The sequence below is a fragment of the Pelodiscus sinensis genome, chromosome 1 (assembly GCF_049634645.1).
Source record: "Pelodiscus sinensis isolate JC-2024 chromosome 1, ASM4963464v1, whole genome shotgun sequence".
Lineage (NCBI taxonomy): Eukaryota > Metazoa > Chordata > Testudines > Trionychidae > Pelodiscus > Pelodiscus sinensis.
In genome coordinates, this window is record NC_134711.1 from 333,209,919 (window position 1) to 333,220,632 (window position 10,714).

At 48.4% G+C, this 10,714-nt stretch overlaps 1 protein-coding gene across 1 annotated transcript; it reads left to right on the plus strand.

Moving 5' to 3' along the window:
* The first annotated feature begins 5,046 nt into the window (after positions 1-5,046).
* LOC102456220 (olfactory receptor 52E4-like) lies at positions 5,047-5,994 on the plus strand. The gene is made up of 2 exons (XM_075940371.1): positions 5,047-5,357; positions 5,565-5,994. The coding sequence occupies exons 1-2, from the start codon at positions 5,047-5,049 to the stop codon at positions 5,992-5,994; spliced, it is 741 nt and encodes a 246-aa protein (XP_075796486.1).
* The last annotated feature ends 4,720 nt before the right edge of the window (positions 5,995-10,714 follow it).

Here is a 10,714-nt window from a genome sequence, read left to right on the forward strand (position 1 = left end):
ACTATCAGGCAGCTCGAGCGTATCCACAGATTTTTTCGTAAATAACCACAACATTGAAATCTACACAAATACACATAACAACAAATTAACCTCTGGCTCAGCCCAGAGCCCAATGGACCTCACCTCCCTTTGGGAAGGCCCCTTAATTACTGTTTACAGTTAACTCTGGAAAAATTGCCAACCCATAAACCAACTGGTTTCCTGCCTTTCTTGAATCAGACTCCCCTGGAGTCAGAGCCAACTCCACTGGGACTACCCACAGCTGTTATATAACCAGTGCAAAGCCCTGTGCCGACTCTTGGCATGGCACGCTGCTGCGGATGTTGAGAGAGCTGTGGGACGCGTCTGCCTGAGGGGGATTCCCAGGGAAGACACGTTGCTCTCAGCACTCACAGGTACCGTCTCGAGCTGAGGAGCTCCCCTGCTCCACAACCCCAGTGCAACATGCGTGTGACAGGATAGAGAGTCAGTCTGTGATGCTTTTTGCTCTGCAGAGCCACTAAATATCCCAGGGACGCTCCCCCAGAAGTGAGATTTCTCTAGAACCAAAGGCCAAAATGTCCCTTTTGACTGGGCGCTCTGGCTGGCTGGTTGCCTCCAACCCTGAGGTGGCTCCATTTCAGCGCCACAGGGGATCCCTCAGGATAAAAGATGTTAAGAGAGGCACAATACAAGGCCAATTCAGAGTCAGTGACCCAGACTTTCCTCAGGCTCCACTGAGGCAAAACCACCCTCGGAGCAAGAACTGAGGAAAAAAAACCTCGTAAGCCAGATGTAGGTTAATGCGCAGAGCCTGGCACCTTCTCCTCTTGCATGTGAGGCCCCTAGGTGCTGTTACCCCCATCTCAGTGCTGTGATGCATGGAAGTGTAGGGATCCTCACTGAACAGTTATCACTGAAAACAACAATGGGCAAGTCGTCATGTTTCCTACTTGTCGACTATTTGGCTGAAATGTTAAGGCTGAAACTGTCAACAAACAGGTCAGCCAGAGACAGAGACGAGGGAATGGAAAATTACAGTCTAAACATTTAAAGTTTGGAAAACCTATAAGCAATTTAAAACGAGCTGTCCTTACGAAGGTATCAGGCTACCCACAGTAAATTTTGTTCCTCCAGTGCCCCTCCACAGCGAATCTATTTGATAATCCCATTCCCCTTAGCTCTTTGCTCTTATTACATCTGCGGCAAGGAGTTCCACGGCACAATGAGGGATTACGACAACTGTTGTCTTTTCACCGTATTATTTATTCTGACCTTCCACACAAAGGACCTATGTTCCCTTGTTGGTGTCTGGTGAGACACAGAGAATTTAAAAACCGGATTCTATTTTCTTTATTGAAATAAAAATCCATCAGTTAAAAATCCCCCTCCCACCTGCAAGAGGTGTAGATGTAGTGGGTACCCCCTGGATAAGCAGCATGAGGTTAATGGAAGAATCCTTGCACCCTCTTAGCCGCCATCTCTGGGGGAGGCAGGATACCCACGCTGAGGGGAGCCCTGCAGCCAGTGTCGGTTGTATTTACACTGCAGGAATACAGCCGAGCCGCTGTGCCTCAAACCTCTAGTCGAGGTCTCAGGCAGATGCATCCCCTCTCGGTCTGCAGAGATGGGGAGCTGAAGTATCCCCCATCGGCAATATGTCCCAGTGGCTACTTGCTCTCAGAGCTAAAGCTTCAACCCTTATTATTCCTCAGAAATGTCTCTTTCAGTCCGCAGTCCTCACTCAGCTTCTCCCGTGAGGGCCCCTGAGTCTGTCCCAGTGCCTCTCAGCCTGGCATTATCTTCCACCTCCCATCAGTTTTGTGGCTCTTTCCTGCAACTGCCCAATATTTCACTATCCTTTGTGAAACGTGAAGCCCAGGCGTGACGCTGAACCTTGTCCGTTCTCCAGTGCCATGTGCAGAGGCAAAAGTGTTTGGGGAGCTGGGCTCATGCCAACACAATCTTTCCATAGAGTCAAATCCATCGTTATTGTCCTAGAGCCAGGGTGGCACATCCCACCTCACACGGGGGCCCTTTATAAGGCAAGGCTGACAGATCTGTGCCCGGGTTTTTTATGTCCTTCCAGGTCATTCATGAAAATATCAAAGTTCCTCAGGGTTCGAGGTGAGCCCTGTAGATCCCCACTGGAAACATCCACATTGGCCGATCTGCCAGCCAGGGATGTCTGAGTCTGTGTGGCACTTGCTTGCTGCTGTTGTGCAGGGATTGCTGATGTGTAGGGATCTCGTTCCCAGTACTAAATCACATGCCTCAGTGAAATCAAACTTGATAATGTCTGAGGGGTTACCTTAATCAACCACATGTGCTCTCTCCTTCAGGAAAGAAATCAAATTGATTTAACAAGTCGAGATCTCCAAGAACCCTGTGGTTGCCTGGCATTAATTATAATCCTAGAAATTCATTTTCAACTAATTCCATAAATACTTTTCCATGGTTTCCTAACCTTGGGAAGACTTTTTGAATACTCCATTTTTATAGATGTGATGTTTATCCCAGTATTGTCCCCCTGACCCTTTGCTTTGCCTTGCCGTTTCCTGGCTGTCTACTCCTTCTTCCAAGTGGGCTGTGGGACTGATTTGTCCATTCGTGACTCCTCTTCAGAACTCTTATGTTCTCCTGCAGACGTGGTTTAATAGCCCCTTAGGATGCTGATGGGCAGGAAAATATTTCCTCACCTCATGTCCTAACTGTGTGTCATATGGCTTCCTTCTCCTCGGAACACAAAGCTATGGATTGATCACATCTAGGTTTTCAGCAATATTTACAGATTTTCTTTCTCTGGCTAAGGATCATCCTAAACTTCTCCTAGGATTAGTTTTCTTCTTAATATAGTGCCTAGCCTGTTTAGTGTGATACATGGCTCTGCCAAGGATTTTTCCCTGTTCTCCTTAATGTCCCTTATGATAACATCCCCTTTCTATTCCTCGTGATCAATATTTCCCCTTCCTCTGTTAGGTGTTGCTTTCCTGCTTCCCACCCTCTACCATTCGCTGCCTTCCTTTTCCCTCTGACCTGCAATTTAAGACAAAGTTATTCACTTGCTTCACTGAGGAATCATGAATTTTATCCATCTCAGAAGTTCCTGTGAAAAATCCCAGTGTTCAGTCCCTTTTTTTGTGTCTCAATCCGGGGTGGGGGATGTAAGGCCCAGAAGCAAGATGTGATCCCCAGCTTGCCTGGATCTGGCCCCTGGGGCTCAGGGCTTCTCCTCACAGCCTTAGTGAACCCGCACTGACTCTCCAGCCTTCACTGCCTCTGTCTGGAGTGATTTTTCTGTGGCCAGCAGCCCCCGACCCAAAGAACGTTCCTCATCCCGGTCTAAAGGTTTCCTCTCGATCTCTCTTACTCACCCATTGGTGCAGCGTTGGGTGTCTATTGAACGGGGGCCCACTCCTAGGATATGGCAAGTGGCCAAGGGCCGTACTCTTCCATGGTATGAATAGAGGAGGTGTGGGGGTCTGGGATTGGGGTTGGTGCAGAAGGGAGCTTGGGGTAAGGGAGAGAGTTTGGGTGCAGGAGGCAGTTGTAACCTGAGACACCGGACTTAGGTACAGGGGGTTGTACTGTGACCTAGGACAGGGAATTGGGGTACAGGAGGGGGTGCATGGATTTCGGTAGTGAGTTAGGGCAGGAGGAACTGATAATCTGGGACGGGGGTTGGGGAGCCGGATCTCAGAGGGGATATAGCTACAGGAGGGCGGGACAGAGCATTTGGGTATGTGGAGTAGGGAGAAGCAGTGGGGGCCAGAGGGCTGGAGAAGTGAGGGGCTGGGGTGCCAGAGGCAGGGTCTGCCCAGGAGACTTCGCAGCCAGCAGCCCGTTCCGGACTCAACCTCCCTGCCTACCAGCCCCTGCACTGGCTGCAGCCATGTGCTCTGGAGCCCCTTGTTCTTCCTGGCTGCCTGTTATTGAAACCGGAGCTCCCATTGGTCAGTTTGTGCTCAGAAACCGGCTAATGGGAATGTGTTGGGGGTGGGAGCAGACCCAAAGGTTTCCCCCACCCCCTCCAGACTCACCGTTTTGATTGAAAACCCGCCCTGCAGCTGTGTGTCTAAGGGGTGTGCGAGTGGGATGAGGGAAGCAGGGAACCTGCCTTAGGATCCCTGCAGCATCCGCTGGCTGGATCTGCCGGGTTAGCTGGCTGGATCCTGCCCATGGGCCATATTTTGCCCAGGCCTGGTCCACAGATATTGCATGGGGGGGGACATTTCTCTCTGTGTCCATTTGCATGATGGAAGTTCCATTATTGTCATCTCCTCTGTCATGTACGTGTCCATTATATCTTCTTTCAACTCAATAGTGCCAGTGTTTTCAGGCTGTTCCACTTTAGCAACCACCTTGACTCTCAGAGCCCATCTCAGATACCCCTTTCCATCTGCTACACCCCCTACAGAGAGACTAGATCACCAAACCCGTGTATGCCCAGAGCGTCTTATTCTCCATCATGTTCTCTAAGTATCCAAAGGGTCCCTTGGTTTTGACCACAGCTCTGACAGAGCAGATGGGTCCATGGTACTGTTGTCAAAGGCATCTGCCCTTCTCTTTCAGGTGAGCTCTACCTGGGTTGTTTCCTTGGCACATGTCTTATTAAAGTTATTTTGATTATTTTCCACTCTCCGATGCTGAACATATCAGTTACACGGGCCCCGCAGCTTGGGTTTATTGCACTGAGGAACAAGGAATGAGAAGCATGAGGCAAACCCTTGTTATCTGCTGGTGCTTATGAGGTTTCTGGAATTACAGACGCATGGAGCTCCAGAAAATATGGTCTGGGCGTTAGTTGGTTTAGCTGATTCTAATTCCTTGTTTTGAATAATAAAAATGTCATTTTCAGTGGGTGAGGAGCAACCAACCTGATTCCCCAAATGTGAATGTTCTCCCGTAGTGCATGGAGTGTCTCATATTGACATTGTGTCTCTATCCAGGTATTTATACTCCGACCATCACCTGGGACACTGGGCACATACCAGAAGTGAGGGGAATATAAGGTACCTGTAGGAGACTCCATTCTGCTTCAGCGGTGGAAGCCAGCTCCTGGACTCCATGTCAGATTCTAACACAACCGACTTCACCAACCCCTCCATCTTCATTCTGCTGGGCATCCCTGGCCTGGAGGCGGCCCATGGATGGATCTCCATCCCCTTCTGTGTTATGTACATTGTAGCCATCTTGGGGAACATCACCATTCTGTACATTGTGAAGAGGGAGCCGAGCCTCCATGAGCCCATGTACTATTTCCTCTGCATTCTGCTTCTCACTGACCTGTTCCTGTCCTCGACCATTATACCCAAAACACTGAGCATCTTCTGGTTCAATTCTAGAGAGATCACTTTTGGTGCTTGTTTCACCCAGCTGTACCTTAGTCACTGCTTTTTAGTGATAGAGTCTGGGATCTTCGTGGCCATGGCGTTTGATCGCTACGTTGCCATCTGTGATCCCCTGAAACATTCCACCATCCTGACAAATTCCAATGTCACCAAGATATGCGTGGCCGTGGTGCTGCGCGGCTTCATTATTATACTGCCCATTCCCATTATGGGGAGTCGGTGGCCATATTGCAGAAGCAACATCATCCCCCTCACGTACTGCAAGCATTTTTCTGTGGTGTCCCTGGCCTGTGCTGACATCCGCCCCAGCAGTTACTACAGCATCTCTATGGTTTACCTTGTGCCCAGTGTGGATGGGTTTTTCATAACTGTGTCCTACACCCAGATCCTCAGGGCCATCTTCCGACTGCCCACAAAGGATGCTCGGATCAAGGCATTTGGGACCTGTGGGTCTCATCTCTGTGCCCTCTTAGCCTTATACATCCCAGATCTCTTTGTCTCCCTCATGCAGAGGATTGGTTCTTATGTGCCTCTGCCTGTGCTCAGCCTAATTGCCAATGTATACCTCCTAGTGCCCCCCCTGCTACACCCGATCATCTATGGGATGAGGACAAAGCAAATCCGGGACAGGCTGCTCTGGATAGTTACTCAGAAAAGAGCCTAATGTTCACTCTCAGCGCTCATCCTCTCCAACTCACATCCGTGCTGAGCTAACTCGTGGCATGACGCTAAACCCTCTTTCCTGAATCGATTGCTGGACAGTCAGACAAATCCTGAGTCCTTTCATGACCTGACAGTACTGGGTCAGCGTAAGAAACTGGGGGATAAGTCTTGGTACAAGCCAATGAGCTGTCTCCTTCCGTGTTGCTTGAAATTTTACCTCACTCTTTGGCAAAGCATTTCCACAAGCTTACTGTGAAGAAATATGTTAGGCTGTTTGGTTGAAATCCTCTGCCTATTGATTGGGTGACCCTTGGTTGAGTTATAGAAAGGAATAAAACATATTTCCTTCTTTTATTTTTACACAACCTTCATGACTTCATAGACCATCTCTTATCCTCCCTGTCTTCTACTTTCCAAGTAGAAATGACACAATATTTTAATCTCCCTCCCATCTCTTCTGTTTCATATCCCTAATTCTTTTCATTTCACTTTTCACTAACATTTCCAATTCTACAAATTTTTTGAGATGGGGCTACCAGATCTCCATACATTGGTCCATACTGCAACACACATCATTGTCACACCCTTTTAGTTACTTGAAAGTTGTCCTCTCTAATTCTTCTCTTTTCCAAACCAAATAAACACAGTTCTTCCATGTTTTCTAGTGCTTTAATCATTTTGATGCTGTTATTGGATTCTCTCTGATTTCTCCACAGCTTTCTTGAAATGTGGTGCCCAGAACTGGACACAATACGCCAATTGGGCCCTAACTGGTGCAGAGTGAAGTAGAAGAATGATTTCTCCTATCTTGCTCATAGCACTCCTGTTAATCCATCCCAGAACCACGTTTGCTTTTTTTGCAACAGTGTCACACTGTTGATTCATGTTTAACTTGTGGTCCACTCTGACCCCTCGATCCCTTTCTGCAGGACTCCTTCCTAGACAGTCACTTCCCAATTTTTATGTGTGAAATGGATTGTTCCGTTCTAAGTGGAGCACTTTGCACTTGTCCTTATTGAACTTCATCCTGTTAACCTCAGACCATTTCTCCAGTTTCTCCAGATTGTATTGAATTATCACCCTATCCTCCAAAGCACTCGCAACCCCTCCCAGCTTGGTAACTTCTGCTAACTTAATGGGTGTAGTATGCTAATATCTAAATCACTGATGAAAATATTGAACAGAACTGGTCCTAAAACTGAATCCTCCACAATATCATTTGTTATGCCCTTCCAGCATGACTGTGAACCATTAATAACTACTCTCAGAGGTTATGTCTACACTACCACCCTAGTTCGAATTAGGGTGGTTAATGTAGTCAATCGAAGTTGCAAATGAAACCTGGAATTTAAATATCCCAGGCTTCATTTGCATCTTGCCGGGTGCCGCCATTTTTGAATCCCCGATAGTTTGGACTCCGTGCCTGCAGCTACACGCAGCATGGAGTAGGTAGTTTGAATTAGGCTTTCTAATTCGAACTACCATTACACCTCGTTCCTGTTTAGGCTCTGTTCCATACTTCCCAGAGTTTGATTCATGATTCTATGATTCCGGAAGTCCTCTTGTGTGCAGTGAAGAACCATGAACAAGGCCGCTCCCTGTCAGGTTCAGCTCCGTTACCCACGTCAGTCGCTGGGAAAACACCAAGGTTCCACAGATGTTGGAGACAACTGGCTTTTATCTAAGTGCAGGGCTCCTCCCCCTGCTTCTCCTTTTTAGCAAGTTTCCAATTCTTCTAGTCTCACCCCTCTGCAGAGACACTGGGAAGAATGAGCTTTTATGTGACATTCAGTTATTGCTTTCTTCCGTCTTCAATGGCCAACTTCTAGATCGACACCTTCATTCCAGCCTCCTGCCTCTGAGTGCAAGGAATGTGAGTGGAGAGTCCCGTAAGACATAAGAATGCCGTTGAATCTGAGATAATACGATTTCCACTCATCTGAGTTTCACCTTCACAGGACTTCTATGTCTGAGTGCCATTTCAAATTGCCAGGGACTGCAGGTATCCACTGGAACGTGCGGTCAAAAAGGAGACCGGGCAGTGCATGGTCGACCCTGTTCATTTGGGATTCTCTCCTGTGATCTCTGTGATAAACAGGCATCCTTAATGATGAGCTGTGTTCAGCTCCTAGCTTCTGCCAGTAGGAAGAAGGATTTCAGAGCAAACCAATGGGTAGAACTTTGGAAAGGGTACCAGTGAGGCTCTTAGATGGGGATGAGGGCTGTGTAATTAGCACTCGGGAGACGAGGCAAAACACTGTTGGACATCTTCATCAGCCGCATGCCAGAAGAACCTGTGCAAGATTCTCACCTGTGTTTTCTCCACCCCCAGATGTCCCCCTGAAAGGTTACTGTGAGCAATGCTTAAGATTGCCGTTTGGTGTTTCCATGGCACTAGAAGCTGGTGAACCTCTTGATCATGTGTAACCAGGTCTAGAAGGTCCCTCTAGATTGTGAAATATGGCCCCCAGACTTTCGGTTTTCCCAAAGTGCCTCATCTCTCTCAGCCACATTTACCTGATGTTCTTGTACCTTGGTTCTATGCCAATGTCACCCTCCTGAGACTTGGCAGCCCTATCTTGCCGGTTCTGCTTCTACCCCTCTGACAACTTGATGAGGTTGGAGTCGGTACCAGTTTCTGAACCCACTGGCATCCTGGAGTTCTCCCCTTGTTCAGGCTGTGTCCATCTATCCATACAGGAGGCAATCTGTGCCACCACGAGATTTAGATAACCAAGGATACCAGCTGAAGAAATGCTAGTCGGCTGGCTCTCTGTGCCCTAATAAATAAGCATCAGTTTCCTGAGCATGGGATATGGGGTTCAAATCCCTATTCTCCCATTCCTAAAAGAAGCTGCTGTGCTGATTGGTTCTAATTCAGCCGCAGAGCAAGTAACTTTTCCTGGGAGCAGCTGCACATCCAACCACTAACTGGCATGAGCTGAAGGTCTGGAGAATAAGGCATCCAATGAAGGTGGGATGGGTCCCAATGACCCAATGACTACAGAATGTGGAAGTTGAGGGACCAGCCCTGGTTTCACTTTCATTTGGTGACTCCCAGTTCTTTTATTATGGAAACAAGTAAATAACTTTTCCGTATTTACTTTTTCCACACCAGTCATGAGCTGATAGATCTCTCTCATACTCCCACCCACTTAGTCTCCTCTTTTTTAAGCTGAAAAGTCCAAGCCTTTTCAGTATCTCTTCATATGGGACCTGTTCCAGACCCCTCATTGTTTTTCTTGCCCTTCTCGAAACACCAACCTGGTTCACCTTTTTCTTTTCCAGCCCAAATATCTTTCCTGTCTCAGATCTCAGCACTCTAACAACTCACTTCCTCCTTTCAGTCCTTTGCTCTTCTCCCTCCCCTTCCCTTATCTGAGGGAATCTTTTAAAGGTGCACAATGGGCCCTAATGGCTGTGTTGCTTCAGGTAAGCTCTCAAAAGCCCCTCGTGTCTGCCTGCTATGATTATGTGGCAGCAGTCTCAGACAGTTTGCTCAGGAAATAGAAAACCATTCACCCAGCTCCCGGGATGCATGTCCTCCACCAAATTATTGGAAACAGTTTTCCTGAGTGTGTCACAATATGGACCAATGAACGCAGATCTGGTAGCCCCATCTCAAAAAATATGCATAGTAGAATTGGAAATGTTAGGCCATGTCTACACTGGTGGAACTCTTGCACAAGAACACGTCCACACGGCCATGTGCTTTTGTTAAAGACTGAATCTTGGTCAATAAGGGTATGTCTACACTACCCTCCTAGTTCGAACTAGGAGGGTAATGTAGGCATACCGCACTTGCAAATGAAGCCCAGGATTTGAATTTCCCGGGCTTCATTTGCATAAGCGGGGAGCCGCCATTTTTAAATCCCCACTGCTTCGAACCCCGTGCAGCGCGGGTACACGGGGCTCGAACTAGGTAGTTCGGACTAGGTTCCTATTCCGAACGACCGTTACTCCTCGTGAAATGAGGTGTACTGGTAGTTCGGAATAGGCACCCTAGTCCGAACTACCTAGTTCGAGCCCCGTGTAGCCGTGCTGCACGGGGTTCGAAGCAGCGGGGATTTAAAAATGGCGGCTCCCCGCTTATGAAAATGAAGCCCGGGAAATTCAAATCCCGGGCTTCATTTGCAAGTGTGGTATGCCTACATTACCCCGCTAGTTCGAACTAGCGGGGTAATGTAGACATACCCTCAGTTTGCCAGTTGCTAACCCACTCTAGTCATGTGTCTCACAACCGTTTTGCCAGGCCGGGATCTGTTGGCTTTAAGGAACATATGCCCCAAAAGAGGGACACTGGAAAGGGAGTGTGGCCCCAGAGTGCAGCTCTGGGAAGGATGAGCTGGAGCAACTGAGGAGCGCGCAGGAGCTGAGCTGAAACCAGTCTGAGGTTCTTGGTGCTTGGCGCACAGGTCTCCACTCACAGAGGGAAGCGCTGAGTGTTGTTCTATGTGGGGGGCCCACTCGCAGCTGTCAAGTGGGTTTTCAGCCACAGGAGGTTGGGCTCCTCACATTGCTTCACAACCGTGTGACTGCCTGCCCCCTGGGCCTGACAGGATCTGTCCGTTCCATGCCCCCAAGATATGCACAGGTGAGAGAGACTTTCTTGGCATGAGGGAGGGACCAATGTTACGGTAGGGACATCCGGACTCCTGGGTTCTGTCTCTCATCCTCCTCTTCACCCTCTCTATGACGTTGGGCAACTCAATCCTCCCAGT